This window comes from Acomys minous (assembly GCF_964271855.1).
Source record: "Acomys minous genome assembly, chromosome: 13".
Taxonomy (NCBI): Eukaryota; Metazoa; Chordata; class Mammalia; order Rodentia; family Muridae; genus Acomys; species Acomys minous.
In genome coordinates, this window is record NC_140495.1 from 42192776 (window position 1) to 42208329 (window position 15554).

The window sequence follows — 15554 nt, forward strand, 5'->3', positions numbered from 1 at the left end:
CAGCTTTAAATTCAGGCTCCTCAGCCAGGCTTGATGGTGCTCATTTTTAATCCCAGCACTCAAAAGACAGATGGAGGCAGATCCCTGTGAATTCAAGGCCAGCCTGGTCTACAAAAGGGAGTTGAGGACAGCCAGGACTGTTACACAGAGAAACCCTGTCTCAAAAAAAAAAAAAACCAACTAAAAAAAAAAAAAAGCGGGGTGGGGGGTGGGGCTGGAGAGATGGCTCAGAGGTTAAGAGCACTGGCTGCTCTTCCAAAGGTCCTGAGTTCAATTCCCAGCAACTACATGGTGGCTCATAACTATCTATGAGATCTGGTGCCTTCTTCTGGCGTACATGCAGGCAAAACACTGTGTATATATGATAAATAAATCTTTAAAAATATATAAATAAATAAGCCAGTCCTGGTGGCACACTCCTTTAATCCCAGCACTTAGGAGACAGAGGCAAGCAGGTGGCTATGAGCTCCAGGCCAGACTGGTTTACAAAGCTACACAGAGAGCCCCTGTCTTGAAAAACCAAAAATAAATAAATAAAGTAATTAATTAAAATAAATTCAGGTTTTTCCTACCTCAACCTCCCAAATCCTTATTCTAGCCACTATGTAGACATTTCTAGACAACTCTGGATGCTATTCATATTTGTTTCTTCCTTGCATTGACATAGTCTTTGAGTGGAGAACACTTGCCCAGGACTTAGCTGTCCCTTCAATCTATGAACACAGTGGCCCTCTGACTCTCTGTTTACATGACAATTGGAACCAGCTTTCCCTTTGTCCCCTTGCTCTATTGTAAAGCAATGTAAAGCAATGTCCTAAGACCTCCACCAAACCTTTCCAATATCCAGGCTTCACTAACCTTCATCCAACAGATGTAGCTATTGCTGATCATTTTCTAAATTGTTAGGGCTCCTGGCTGCAATAAAGCCCAAACCAAGCTTGGCCCCAGTTCTCAGGAGGCTGAGGCAGGGGGATCTCTGAGTTCTCCAAGCTGGCCTGCTCTACAGAGAGTTCCAGGACAGCCAGGGACGCACAGAGAACACTGTCTCAAACTAACAAAAAACAAAAACCAAAGCCTAACCAAGCAAACAAACAAAAAGCCCAAACCAAATCGTTGCTTTAAGCTGTTAGTAATCTTCAGCTGAAAGGACTTGACATGATAGCAGGCTGTGCTGGGCCTGGGAAAAGGCAGGTTGTTCATCTTAAAGCTCAAAACAGTGAAATCACCTCCTCACCAGGGAGCCCACTCCGTGGCTTCAAAGTTGTTGGAAACACTGATTTTAATAATGAATAACCATGTTTATTCAAAGGCTAGCCTGAAGCCTACGCCATATTGGGGGTCGTGGCCAAGCAGGGAACACATGAGCTTTGAAATCCAGGGTCAGTTCAAAACTTCCAAACCAGGTCCTTCAAGGACGATGGTGGGCACACTTTAAGGCACTTGGAGCTTTTAGCGAAAAGAATGAATCTTTGATATTTTTCTTCATTTTTATTAAATGAAATCTAATTTTTGAATTCTTTGGAGTTGCTAAGGCGCCACACAAATTGACACCCAGGATCCATTCCTTCCGGATGAGGAAAACCATAGTGTTTTAGACGTTTCCAAACCTCCCAGCATGGACCCCAGCTTATCCGGGTTCAGGCCCACTCAGTTATTTTAGAGAAAGGCCATCAGCGCTGGCTTCTGTCCCCAAGACCCCTGGATTCAAAAGAACAAGGCAGTATAGGTGACAACCACAGTTAACCTGGGACAGCTGGGCTGGGCTGGGCTGGGCTGGGCTGGGCAGGGAAGGGTGTTGGCCTGGTCTCCTTGGGGCACAGCCTGAGGGTGCAAGCAGTGAGTCTGAGATTGGGCCCTGAAGGGGGTGGGCCCTAGTGGGCGTGGCCTGGCCAGACCCCGCCCCCACTGGTACTAAACCACTGAGCTCTGGGGCTTTCAGACACAAAGTTAATCCTGACCTAGTCTTCCCTGGAAACTGTTTGCTTGGCCAGGAACTGAGATGGGAACCCTCCCGACCCGGAAAGAAATCCCGCCATGGGTGAAAGTTCCTGAAGACCTGAAAGATCCAGAAGTATTACAAGTCCACACGGTGATGCTAAGATCTTTGTTCGGTGAGTGGCAAGTCTTGACCTGGCTACCCAGGCCCATGCTCTTTGGTCTGGAGCTCTCATTTCCTTTCCCCGACAGGCCCACACGGATCTCGAATCCCTCACATGGAGCAGGTGAGCCGGGCCATGTTCGAGCTGAAGACTCTGGAATCTTCTGAACTCACCGACATTTTAGTTTATGGCGCTTACGACAACAAGGTTCGGGCTAAATGGATACTGCAGTCCATGGCTGAGAGGTACCACCTGCGTCAAGAGAGAGGTGAGAGTGGCTCCTGCAGGTGCTCTGAACCAAGGCTTGGTGGAGCAGCCTCCTCCCTCTGCCGCCCTTACCTCCTCCTCACCGCCCCACCGCCTGCGTTCCCTAAGGTGCCTTAACTTGGGCATCACCAGGATCCCTCTCCCCGTTGGTCTGTCTCTGAGAATGTTTTGGGAGTTGGGGCGGGGTTGGGGGGGGCAGAGGTGAGTTTAAGGTGGGAAGGAGTTGGACTGGTCCCTCTAGGCAGGGTTTTCCTAGGTAACTCTGTCCCGCCCAACCCCCACCTCCAGGCTTCTAGGAGAACGTTGGAACTGGCCCAGTGTGCTTAGAATGGAATTAGAGGTCCACAAAAGATGCTGAAAGAAGCCGGGCGTGGTGGCGCACGCCTTTAATCCCAGCACTCGGGAGGCAGAGACAGGCAGATCGCCGTGAGTTCGAGGCCAGCCTGGTCTACAAAGTGAGTCCAGGATAGCCAAGGCTAACATAGAGAGACCCTGTCTCGAAAAACCAAAAAAAAAAATGCTGAAAGAGGTGGTGAATCCTGAGGGCTCCAATTGTTCCCCAGCACTTATCCCCCAGTTTGTGTTTCTCATGCAGATTTGCACAAGCTGGAGGAAGCCGTGAAGACCCTGGAGCTGGAGCTGGACCAGTGTTGGGAGTGCCTCCTCACAGATTAGGCTGTGGCCGGTGGTGGAGTGGTTCTGTCGTGCTTTTTAACTTTATTATATCCTTTTTAGCTAATGAGATATCAGGGGGTGGGGGAGGTGGGATCCCTGCTTGCAATGAGTTCTGATGTGAATATCTCTCGTTCCAGGGTTGTTATCTAAATAATAAAATTTAAATAGTTTTTGTTGTTGTTTTGTGTTTTGTTTTGGCTTTGGTTTTTGAGACACGGTTTTCACTGTCGTCCTATCTATCCAAGGATGACATCTAACTCACAGAGAACCATCTGCCTCTTCCTTCCAAGTGGTAGAATTAAAGGCATGTGCTACTATGCCTGGGATTTAAATAGTTTCATGTATCTAATGGATTGAAGGTCACGATTTTATATCGGAAGCACCATGGAGGTGTGATTCTCCCTACCTCCCAAGACAGGGTTTCTTTGTCACAAATCTACCTGCCTCTGCCTCCTGGTGCTGGGCTTAAAGGTGTGTACCACTACGGCCTGCATGAAGGAGTGATTCCTTTTTTGTTTGTTTTGTTTTTCTGACAAGGTTTCTCTGTGTAGTCTTGGCTGTCCTGCACTCAATTTAGAGCCATGCTTGCCTCTGACTCAGTGATCGCCTGCCTCTGCCTCAGGAGTGCTGAGATAAAAGGTGTGTGCCACCAATGCCTGGCTGAAGGTGTGATTCTTAAGCAGAATCTTACTCTTTTCTGTCTTTTTTCCCCCTGAGACAGGGTCTCTCCGTGTAGCCTTGGCTGTCCTGGACTCACTTTGTAGACCAGGCTGGCCTCGGACTCACAGCGATCCGCCTGCCTCTGCCTCCTGAGTGCTGGGATTAAAGGCGTGTGCCACCACGCCCTGGCTGCTTTATCTTTTGCTTTGTTTTGTTTTGTTTCTTCGAGACAGGGTTTCTCTGTAGCCTTGGCTGTCCTGGACTCTTTGTAGACCAGGCTGGCCTTGAACTCACATGGATACACGAACCTGATTAAAGTTGTGCTGGGATTAAAGGCGTGCACCACCATGCCCAGCGGTGTTCTGGTTTTAGATAGGCTCTCACTCTGTCCCCAGGCTGGCCTGGAGCTCCTTATATAGAAGCTCAGGCTATCCGTGAACTCACAGAGGTCCTGCCTTTGCCTCCTGAGTACTAGGAACTGGGAGCATCACCTCCTTGTTTTGTGTTTTGTTTTTTGAGACAGGGTTTCTCTGTATAACAGCTCTAGCTGTCCTAGACTCGCTTTGTAGCCCAGGCTGGCCTTGAACTCACAGCAATCTACCTGTCTCTGCCTCCGGAGTGCTGGGATTAAAGGTGTGTGCCACCACCACCTGGCAGCCATATGTGTATTATATAGTCATATCTACATATCTACATATAACCTTTGAGATAAATCACACACTTATAATGCCCCCCCCCTTCAAGACAGGGTTTCTCTGTATAGCCTCCTGACCTCCAGTTCACAGAGATCTGCCTGACCCTGCCTCCCCTCCCCAGTGCTGGGATTACAGGCATGAACCACCATGCCCTACTCACATGTAACCTTTGTGTGTGGGAATGTGTGTGTGTGTGTATGTATGTGTGTATCTCATACGTATGTACACATCAGCATGGAGATAGATATATAGACATCACACATGTACACATTGGTATATATTTTTAAAGTCTTTTTCTTTTGACACAGGTCTACTGTAACCCAGGCTCTCCTTAAACACCAATCTTCCTGCCTCAACCTCCTGACTATTTGGGATTACAGATATGAGGACCACTCTTGTGTTTGGTTGACAGTGACCAGCTAGCAAATCACCTAGTGTCCTAAGCTCTTAGCTTCTTCCATCTCTTTGTTTTGTTTTGGTGTTTGGTTTTTTGTTTTGTTTTGTTTTTTCCCCCGAGACAGGGTTTCTCTGTGTAGTCCTGGCTGTCCTGGACTCACTTTGTAGACCAGGTTGGCCTCGAACTCACAGGGATCCGCCTGCCTCTGCCTCCCAAGTGCTGAAATTAAAGGTATGCACCACCACATCTGGCATATGGAGGAAATTTGAAACAATAACTTGTTCACTAACTAAATATCTAGGTCTTTCCCCCACCCCTGCCCATTCTCCCATCCCCCCACTCCCCATCCCCACCACCGGGGAGTGACTATAAGGCATTCACATTTAAGAGTGCGAATTTCTCCAGAGATGGTGGCTTGCCTGCGTCCTATAGCTACTTTGTGATTTCTGTGGCAGAAATGTAAGCTCTGGGCCAGCCAAGGTCTAGCCAATAAAATGACCTGATTTCAGAGTTTCTGATTTCTTTTTAGCTTTAATAAGTAGCATGGCTAGGGCCAGGAAGATGGTTTAGTGACTAAAGTGCTCGCCGCCAAGCCTGATGTGACTTCAATACCCCCATCTAGTAGGAGAAAAGTGACTCCCAAAGTTGACCTCTGACCTGCACAAGTGCTGCCATGACACAAACACATAAATAAATGTAAAACAGTTAAAGTATGATTAGTGTTGTTGTATTGGGTATATAGTGACCTTTCTTAAAATACCAAATTAATGTTCAACTGTACAAAGGAACAGGGAAGAAAATGTCCAACATCCAAGGCTTCTAGCTGAGCTCTTGTTGGGGGTGAGGAGAGGGAGTTTGAGACAGGGTTTCTCTGTGTATCCCTGGCTGTCCTGACACTCACTGTGTCGACCAGGCTGGCCTTGAACTCAGAGATCTTCCTGTCACCTGCCTCTTGCCTCCAGAGTGCTGTGATTAAAGCCATGTGCCTCCACACCTGGCTTAGCTTGAGCTCTTAAAACACTGACTTTATTTCATGCAAAACTGGTGTGGGATTCAGGGCCTTGTACCCAGGAATGAGGCTGTAATGGGGGGGGGGGGGTTCTTAAAAAGAAACATGTGGGAGGGATGGGGCAGAAGCCAAGGCTAGTGGACTCCAGGGGATGAAAAGGGAGAGAGCAAGACTCCTAGGCTCCATCTCTTCCACAGGATCTCACTAAGGAGCCCACGTTGGTCTTAAACTCACTGTGTAGCACAGGCTGGTGCTGAATCTGCCACTTCTCTGGCCTCAGCCTCTCAAGGGCTGGGATTTCAGAGCCATGACACCAAGTTAAATTCTTCCCTGTGTTAGGAGGTATCAGTAGTGTTCTTTATTTTTGTTGCTGTGGCTGTGTTTGTCTCTGGGCTTTGGTGTCAGGGTAATACTGCATCATAAAATGAGTTTGGGAGCTAGGTGTGGTGGCACATGTCTTTAATCCCTGCACTTGGGAGGCAGAGGCAGGCAGATCTCAGTGAGTTGGAGGCCAGCCTTGTCTACTAAGCTAGATCTAGGACAGAAAAGGCTACACAAGGAAACCCTGTCTTTAAAATAAGCATTAAAAATTCCTGTAAACTTTTCTTTTGGAATGTCTTGATTATGTCCCAAAGATTTTGATATGTTGCACTTTCATATTCACTAAATTCTTGGAGCCTTTTCTTTCCTTTTTGATCTCATTAGTGACTCAATTATTATTTGATTCTGTGTTGCTCAGTCTCCATGAGTTCAGTTTACACTTTCTTCAGTTTCTAATACTATTGGTATCTAGCTTTATTTAGTCCTGGTCAGATAGGACCAGATACGTTATTTCAACTTCTAGTATTTGTTGAGAAGTGTCTTAACATGTGGCTAATTTTGGAGAAATTTCCATGGGCTGCTGAGAAGAATGTATCTGTTAAAGCCCAGGAATAGCCACACAGAACACTCAGACACTGATCTCAGTCAGCTATTGATGGCTTATTGAACACACACCCCAAGACTGATCACGATTAGGGACACAGCCAGGACTTGAGTTAAACTGCAATGTGGGGCTGCTTCTAAGGCAGGCTTTTTTAAAAAATTACTTATTCTATTTGCATTGGTGTTTTGCTTACGTGTATGTCTGTGAGAGCATGTCAGATTCTCTGGAACTGGAGTTACAGACAGTTGTGACCTGCTATGTGGGTGCTGGGAATTGAACTCAGGACCTCTGGAAGAACAGACAGTACTCTTAACCTCTGAGCCATCTCTCCAGCGCACACCCTCCCCCCCTTATTTTGGGTTTTCAGGACAGGGCTTCTCTGGGTAGCCTTGGCTGTCCTGGACTCATTTTGTAGACCAGGCTGGCCTCGAATTCACAGAGATCTGCCTGGCTCTGCTTCCTGAGTGCTGGGATTAAAGTTGTGAGCCACCATGCCCAGCCTAGAATCAGTTTTCTTACTTTTAGACTCATTTTCCTTTGAAAATTACAAAGACTGGCCTTTAAAAACACTAGGATGGGGCTGGAGAGATGGCTCAGAGGTTAAGAGTATTGTCTGCTCTTCCAGAGGTCCCGAGTTCAATTCCCAGCAACTACATGGTGGCTCACAACCCTCTATAATGAGATCTGGTGCCCTCTTCTGGCTTGCATGCATGCAAGCAGAACATTGTATACATAATAAATAAATTAAAAACAAAAAACACTAGGATGCCGGGCATGGTGACACAAACTTTTAATCCCAGCACTCAGGAGGCAGAGGCAGGCAGATTGCTGTGAGTTAAAGGCCAGCCTGCTCTACAGAGTGAATCCAGGATAGCCAAGGCTACACAGAGAAACCCTGTCTCAAAAAACAAAACAAACAAACAAACAAAGCACTAGGAGAGGGCTGGAGAGATGACTCAGAGGGTAAGAGCACAGGCTGTTCTTCCAAAGGTCCTCAGTTCAATTCCCAGCAACCACATGGTGGCTCACAACCATCTATGAGATCTGACACCCTCTTCTGGACTGCAGGTTCGTATGGAGGCAGAATACATTATATAAAAAACAAAACAAAGGCTCCGGGAAGATGGCTGCTGCAGTGCTGCTGGCACTGGGTTTGCGCGGTTCGCGCAGAACCCTGGCGGCCGAGGGGCCCCGGGGGGCGCAGGCTCGAGGAAACGCAGGTGTGACCGATGGGAGTGAAGTGGCCAAGGCCCAGACAGCAGCTCCTGGAGGAGCTGCACCAACCATCTTTTCCCGGATCTTGGACCGGAGCCTTCCAGCTGACATTCTGTATGAAGATCAGCAGTGCCTAGTGTTCCGGGATGTGGCGCCTCAGGCTCCTGTGCACTTTCTGGTCATTCCTAAGAAACCCATTCCTCGAATTAGCCAGGCTGAAGAAGAAGACCAGCAGCTTCTAGGACACTTACTTCTTGTGGCCAAGAAGATAGCAAAGGCTGAGGGTCTAAAAGACGGGTATCGGCTTGTGGTCAACGATGGGAAGGTCCTTGTTAGCAACCTGATGTTGTATAGTATTTACATTTTTTTCTCTCATTAAAAAATTTCAAGGGAAGCCAGACGTGGTGACACACGCCTTTAATCCCAGCACCCAGGAGGCAGAGGCAGGTGGATCACTGTGAATTCCAGGCCAGCCTGGTCTACAAAGTGAGTCCAGGGCAACCAAGGCTACACAGAGAAGCCCTGTCTTGAAAAAACAAAAAACAAAACAAAAATTTTCAAGGAGTTAATCACAGTACTGAGGAGGCAGAGGCAGGTAGATCTCTTAGTTGAAGGCCAGCCTGGTCTACAGAGTGAGCTCCAGGACAGCCAGGGCTTACACAGAGAAACCCTGTCTTGAAAAACAGTAACAGCCGGGCGTGGTGGCGCACGCCTTTAATTCCAGCACCCGGGAGGCAGAGGCAGGTGGATCGCTGTGAGTTCGAGGCCAGCCTGGTCTACAAAGTGAGTCCAGGACAGCCATGGCTAACACAGAGAGACCCTGTCTCGAAAAACCCAAACAAAACAAAACAAACAAACAAAAAAAAAAAAAGAAAAACAATAACAACAAAAATTTCAAGGGAGGTCGAGATAGTTCAGTGGGTATAAGCACTTGTCCCCAGTCTGACCACCTGGGTTCAGGTCCCGGAACCAACACTGTAGACGGAGAACCAACTTCAGGGTTGTCCCCTGACCACCTCCATACTGGGGATATGCACACACCAGTAACCGGTCAGTTTCAAACCCAGGACAAATGGCTGAGGTGCCTATTTAACGTATAAAATAGGACCTGTTCTCCTTGCAGTCTTCAGTCTCTCCTGTGTGGCGTACCCCGACCCTACCCTAAACTTCTCTAGCTCAGGGGTGCCCTTCCTCCAGCCACGCTTCCCCATATACTCCAACAATTTTGGTTACCTGGCCATTTTTGTTTACCGTCTTGGCTCAGGCTGCTGCTCCTGTTGGTTAACAGGTGCTCCTCCACCCCCCCCCCCCAAATCTTCTCGCATGGCTCGGGGTACCTGTCCCCTCTGGACTCTCCCAGGTGTTCCTGTCTCTGGCCTGTGCTCTCCCACATACCTACAATAAGCAGTCTCCTCCACCAGACCTAAGGAGCAGTCCTGTTCTCTTCCTCCTCCTCTTCTGCAGGGTTTCTCTGTGTAGCCCTGGCTGTCCTGGCCCCGCTTTGTAGACCAGGCTAACCTCAAACTCACAGAGATGCCTGCCTCTGCCTCCCGAGTGCTGCGTTTACAGGCGTGCACCACCGCAGCCAGCTTTTATTTCTTTTTCTCATTCATAACTTCCTACACACACACACACACACACACACACACACACACACACCACAAAAACAAAAATAAAATAAAATAAAAAATAAAACCAACCCCCAAAACAAAAAAACAGAAGAGTTGAGAGTATAGACACTTGGTTTTGATTTGAAGCTAGAGATGTAAGCAAGAGATCCAAATTTTGATCCTTAGGGCCTCTGTAACCCTATAACTCTGTCTCCAGGGAATCTGACCTCTGACCTCCACAATGCCCTAAACTCAAGTGCACACACTCACACAGTGTTCCTCTCTTCTTTCTCCAAGACGGGGTTTCTCTGTGTAGCCCTGGCTGTCCTGGAACTTACTCTGTAGTCCATCCTGGCCTCGAACTCACAGAGATTCACCAGCCTCTGCCTCCCAAGTGCTGGGATGGAAGATCCGCACCACCACGTGGCAACCCAGTGTCCTTAACCACTGAGCCATGGCTCAAGTCCCCTCTTCTTTGTTGTGGAGATAGGTCTCCCAGCAATAGCTCAGTCCAGCTTCAGCTTTAAATTCAGGCTCCTCAGCCAGGCTTGATGGTGCTCATTTTTAATCCCAGCACTCAAAAGACAGATGAAGGCAGATCCCTGTGAATTCAAGGCCAGCCTGGTCTACAAAAGGGAGTTGAGGACAGCCAGGACTGTTACACAGAGAAACCCTGTCTCAAAAAAAAAAAAAACAACTAAAAAAAAAAAAAAGGCGGGGTGGGGGGTGGGGCTGGAGAGATGGCTCAGAGGTTAAGAGCACTGGCTGCTCTTCCAAAGGTCCTGAGTTCAATTCCCAGCAACTACATGGTGGCTCATAACTATCTATGAGATCTGGTGCCTTCTTCTGGTGTACATGCAGGCAAAACACTGTGTATATATGATAAATAAATCTTTAAAAATATATAAATAAATAAGCCAGTCCTGGTGGCACACTCCTTTAATCCCAGCACTTAGGAGACAGAGGCAAGCAGGTGGCTATGAGCTCCAGGCCAGACTGGTTTACAAAGCTACACAGAGAGCCCCTGTCTTGAAAAACCAAAAATAAATAAATAAAGTAATTAATTAAAATAAATTCAGGTTTTTCCTACCTCAACCTCCCAAATCCTTATTCTAGCCACTATGTAGACATTTCTAGACAACTCTGGATGCTATTCATATTTGTTTCTTCATTGCATTGACATAGTCTTTGAGTGGAGAACACTTGCCCAGGACTTAGCTGTCCCTTCAATCTATGAACACAGTGGCCCTCTGACTCTCTGTTTACATGACAATTGGAACCAGCTTTCCCTTTGTCCCCTTGCTCTATTGTAAAGCAATGTAAAGCAATGTCCTAAGACCTCCACCAAACCTTTCCAATATCCAGGCTTCACTAACCTTCATCCAACAGATGTAGCTATTGCTGGTCATTTTCTAAATTATTAGGGCTCCTGGCTGCAATAAAGCCCAAACCAAGCTTGGCCCCAGTTCTCAGGAGGCTGAGGCAGGGGGATCTCTGAGTTCTCCAAGCTGGCCTGCTCTACAGAGAGTTCCAGGACAGCCAGGGACGCACAGAGAACACTGTCTCAAACTAACAAAAAACAAAAACCAAAGCCTAACCAAGCAAACAAACAAAAAGCCCAAACCAAATCGTTGCTTTAAGCTGTTAGTAATCTTCAGCTGAAAGGACTTGACATGATAGCAGGCTGTGCTGGGCCTGGGAAAAGGCAGGTTGTTCATCTTAAAGCTCAAAACAGTGAAATCACCTCCTCACCAGGGAGCCCACTCCGTGGCTTCAAAGTTGTTGGAAACACTGATTTTAATAATGAATAACCATGTTTATTCAAAGGCTAGCCTGAAACCTACGCCATATTGGGGGTCGTGGCCAAGCAGGGAACACATGAGCTTTGAAATCCAGGGTCAGTTCAAAACTTCCAAACCAGGTCCTTCAAGGACGATGGTGGGCACACTTTAAGGCACTTGGAGCTTTTAGCGAAAAGAATGAATCTTTGATATTTTTCTTCATTTTTATTAAATGAAATCTAATTTTTGAATTCTTTGGAGTTGCTAAGGCGCCACACAAATTGACACCCAGGATCCAGTTCCTTCCGGATGAGGAAAACCATAGTGTTTTAGACGTTTCCAAACCTCCCAGCATGGACCCCAGCTTATCCGGGTTCAGGCCCACTCAGTTATTTTAGAGAAAGGCCATCAGCGCTGGCTTCTGTCCCCAAGACCCCTGGATTCAAAAGAACAAGGCAGTATAGGTGCAACCAGTTAATCTGGGACAGCTGGGCTGGGCTGGGCTGGGCTGGGCAGGGAAGGGTGTTGGCCTGGTCTCCTTGGGGCACAGCCTGAGGGTGCAAGCAGTGAGTCTGAGATTGGGCCCTGAAGGGGGTGGGCCCTAGTGGGCGTGGCCTGGCCAGACCCCGCCCCCACTGGTACTAAACCACTGAGCTCTGGGGCTTTCAGACACAAAGTTCATCCTGACCTAGTCTTCCCTGGAAACTGTTTGCTTGGCCAGGAACTGAGATGGGAACCCTCCCGACCCGGAAAGAAATCCCGCCATGGGTGAAAGTTCCTGAAGACCTGAAAGATCCAGAAGTATTACAAGTCCACACGGTGATGCTAAGATCTTTGTTCGGTGAGTGGCAAGTCTTGACCTGGCTACCCAGGCCCATGCTCTTTGGTCTGGAGCTCTCATTTCCTTTCCCCGACAGGCCCACACGGATCTCGAATCCCTCACATGGAGCAGGTGAGCCGGGCCATGTTCGAGCTGAAGACTCTGGAATCTTCTGAACTCACCGACATCTTAGTTTATGGCGCTTACGACAACAAGGTTCGGGCTAAATGGATACTGCAGTCCATGGCTGAGAGGTACCACCTGCGTCAAGAGAGAGGTGAGAGTGGCTCCTGCAGGTGCTCTGAACCAAGGCTTGGTGGAGCAGCCTCCTCCCTCTGCCGCCCTTACCTCCTCCTCACCGCCCCACCGCCTGCGTTCCCTAAGGTGCCTTAACTTGGGCATCACCAGGATCCCTCTCCCCGTTGGTCTGTCTCTGAGAATGTTTTGGGAGTTGGGGCGGGGTTGGGGGGGGGCAGAGGTGAGTTTAAGGTGGGAAGGAGTTGGACTGGTCCCCCTAGGCAGGGTTTTCCTAGGTAACTCTGTCCCGCCCAAACCCCACCTCCAGGCTTCTAGGAGAACGTTGGAACTGGCCCAGTGTGCTTAGAATGGAATTAGAGGTCCACAAAAGATGCTGAAAGAAGCCGGGCGTGGTGGCGCACGCCTTTAATCCCAGCACTCGGGAGGCAGAGGCAGGCAGATCGCTGTGAGTTCGAGGCCAGCCTGGTCTACAAAGTGAGTCCAGGATAGCCAAGGCTAACACAGAGAGACCCTGTCTCGAAAAACCAAAAAAAAAAAAAAAAATGCTGAAAGAGGTGGTGAATCCTGAGGGCTCCAATTGTTCCCCAGCACTTATCCCCCAGTTTGTGTTTCTCATGCAGATTTGCACAAGCTGGAGGAAGCCGTGAAGACCCTGGAGCTGGACCAGTGTTGGGAGTGCCTCCTCACAGATTAGGCTGTGGCCGGTGGTGGAGTGGTTCTGTCGTGCTTTTTAACTTTATTATATCCTTTTTAGCTAATGAGATATCAAGGGGGTGGGGGAGGTGGGATCCCTGCTTGCAATGAGTTCTGATGTGAATATCTCTCGTTCCAGGGTTGTTATCTAAATAATAAAATTTAAATAGTTTTTGTTGTTGTTTTGTGTTTTGTTTTGGCTTTGGTTTTTGAGACACGGTTTTCACTGTCGTCCTATCTATCCAAGGATGACATCTAACTCACAGAGAACCATCTGCCTCTTCCTTCCAAGTGGTAGAATTAAAGGCATGTGCTACTATGCCTGGGATTTAAATAGTTTCATGTATCTAATGGATTGAAGGTCACGATTTTATATCGGAAGCACCATGGAGGTGTGATTCTCCCTACCTCCCAAGACAGGGTTTCTTTGTCACAAATCTACCTGCCTCTGCCTCCTGGTGCTGGGCTTAAAGGTGTGTACCACTACGGCCTGCATGAAGGAGTGATTCCTTTTTTGTTTTGTTTTTCTGACAAGGTTTCTCTGTGTAGTCTTGGCTGTCCTGCACTCAATTTAGAGCCATGCTTGCCTCTGACTCAGTGATCGCCTGCCTCTGCCTCAGGAGTGCTGAGATAAAAGGTGTGTGCCACCAATGCCTGGCTGAAGGTGTGATTCTTAAGCAGAATCTTACTCTTTTCTGTCTTTTTTCCCCCTGAGACAGGGTCTCTCCATGTAGCCTTGGCTGTCCTGGACTCACTTTGTAGACCAGGCTGGCCTCGGACTCACAGCGATCCGCCTGCCTCTGCCTCCTGAGTGCTGGGATTAAAGGCGTGTGCCACCACGCCCTGGCTGCTTTATCTTTTGCTTTGTTTTGTTTTGTTTCTTCGAGACAGGGTTTCTCTGTAGCCTTGGCTGTCCTGGACTCTTTGTAGACCAGGCTGGCCTTGAACTCACATGGATACACGAACCTGATTAAAGTTGTGCTGGGATTAAAGGCGTGCACCACCATGCCCAGCGGTGTTCTGGTTTTAGATAGGCTCTCACTCTGTCCCCAGGCTGGCCTGGAGCTCCTTATATAGAAGCTCAGGCTATCCGTGAACTCACAGAGGTCCTGCCTTTGCCTCCTGAGTACTAGGAACTGGGAGCATCACCTCCTTGTTTTGTGTTTTGTTTTTTGAGACAGGGTTTCTCTGTATAACAGCTCTAGCTGTCCTAGACTCACTTTGTAGCCCAGGCTGGCCTTGAACTCACAGCAATCTACCTGTCTCTGCCTCCGGAGTGCTGGGATTAAAGGTGTGTGCCACCACCACCTGGCAGCCATATGTGTATTATATAGTCATATCTACATATCTACATATAACCTTTGAGATAAATCACACACTTATAATGCCCCCCCCTTCAAGACAGGGTTTCTCTGTATAGCCTCCTGACCTCCAGTTCACAGAGATCTGCCTGACCCTGCCTCCCCTCCCCAGTGCTGGGATTACAGGCATGAACCACCATGCCCTACTCACATGTAACCTTTGTGTGTGGGAATGTGTGTGTGTGTGTATGTATGTGTGTATCTCATACGTATGTACACATCAGCATGGAGATAGATATATAGACATCACACATGTACACATTGGTATATATTTTTAAAGTCTTTTTCTTTTGACACAGGTCTACTGTAACCCAGGCTCTCCTTAAACACCAATCTTCCTGCCTCAACCTCCTGACTATTTGGGATTACAGATATGAGGACCACTCTTGTGTTTGGTTGACAGTGACCAGCTAGCAAATCACCTAGTGTCCTAAGCGCTTAGCTTCTTCCATCCCTTTGTTTTGTTTTTGTTTTTTGTTTTTTTTTGTTTGTTTGTTTGTTTTTTCCCCCGAGACAGGGTTTCTCTGTGTAGTCCTGGCTGTCCTGGACTCACTTTGTAGACCAGGTTGGCCTCGAACTCACAGGGATCCGCCTGCCTCTGCCTCCCAAGTGCTGAAATTAAAGGTATGCACCACCACATCTGGCATATGGAGGAAATTTGAAACAATAACTTGTTCACTAACTAAATATCTAGGTCTTTCCCCCACCCCTGCCCATTCTCCCATCCCCCCACTCCCCATCCCCACCACCGGGGAGTGACTATAAGGCATTCACATTTAAGAGTGCGAATTTCTCCAGAGATGGTGGCTTGCCTGCGTCCTATAGCTACTTTGTGATTTCTGTGGCAGAAATGTAAGCTCTGGGCCAGCCAAGGTCTAGCCAATAAAATGACCTGATTTCAGAGTTTCTGATTTCTTTTTAGCTTTAATAAGTAGCATGGCTAGGGCCAGGAAGATGGTTTAGTGACTAAAGTGCTCGCCGCCAAGCCTGATGTGACTTCAATAACCCCATCTAGTAGGAGAAAAGTGACTCCCAAAGTTGACCTCTGACCTGCACAAGTGCTGCCATGACACAAACACATAAATAAAT

At 47.9% G+C, this 15554-nt stretch overlaps 3 protein-coding genes across 3 annotated transcripts; all 3 read left to right on the forward strand.

Moving 5' to 3' along the window:
- The first annotated feature begins 1850 nt into the window (after positions 1-1850).
- LOC311581268 (developmental pluripotency-associated protein 5A-like) lies at positions 1851-3211 on the forward strand. The gene is made up of 3 exons (XM_084753384.1): positions 1851-2111; positions 2188-2367; positions 2962-3211. Exons 1-3 carry the CDS (start codon positions 2000-2002, stop codon positions 3039-3041), a joined length of 372 nt encoding a protein of 123 aa, XP_084609510.1. The 5' UTR covers positions 1851-1999; the 3' UTR covers positions 3042-3211.
- A 4632-nt stretch (positions 3212-7843) lies between these two features.
- LOC311581784 (adenosine 5'-monophosphoramidase HINT2-like) lies at positions 7844-8321 on the forward strand (the record flags this gene model as incomplete). Its single annotated transcript, XM_084754327.1, has 1 exon — positions 7844-8321. Exon 1 carries the CDS (start codon positions 7851-7853, stop codon positions 8319-8321), a length of 471 nt encoding a protein of 156 aa, XP_084610453.1. The 5' UTR covers positions 7844-7850.
- Positions 8322-11990: 3669 nt separating this feature from the next.
- On the forward strand, positions 11991-13276 carry LOC311581269 (developmental pluripotency-associated protein 5A-like). Its single transcript, XM_084753385.1, has 3 exons — positions 11991-12174; positions 12251-12430; positions 13032-13276. Exons 1-3 carry the CDS (start codon positions 12063-12065, stop codon positions 13103-13105), a joined length of 366 nt encoding a protein of 121 aa, XP_084609511.1. The 5' UTR covers positions 11991-12062; the 3' UTR covers positions 13106-13276.
- Positions 13277-15554: the final 2278 nt, after the last annotated feature.

Excerpts from the sequence above, each read along its gene's own strand:
- LOC311581268 (XM_084753384.1), top strand. The coding sequence starts at position 2,000 with ATGGGAACCCTCCCGACCCGGAAAGAAATCCCGCCATGGGTGAAAGTT. Across the intron at positions 2,112-2,187 it reads GATGCTAAGATCTTTGTTCG|GCCCACACGGATCTCGAATC; the intron begins GTGAGTGGCAAG and ends TTTCCCCGACAG. Across the intron at positions 2,368-2,961 it reads CCACCTGCGTCAAGAGAGAG|ATTTGCACAAGCTGGAGGAA; the intron begins GTGAGAGTGGCT and ends TTTCTCATGCAG.
- LOC311581269 (XM_084753385.1), top strand. The coding sequence starts at position 12,063 with ATGGGAACCCTCCCGACCCGGAAAGAAATCCCGCCATGGGTGAAAGTT. Across the intron at positions 12,175-12,250 it reads GATGCTAAGATCTTTGTTCG|GCCCACACGGATCTCGAATC; the intron begins GTGAGTGGCAAG and ends TTTCCCCGACAG. Across the intron at positions 12,431-13,031 it reads CCACCTGCGTCAAGAGAGAG|ATTTGCACAAGCTGGAGGAA; the intron begins GTGAGAGTGGCT and ends TTTCTCATGCAG.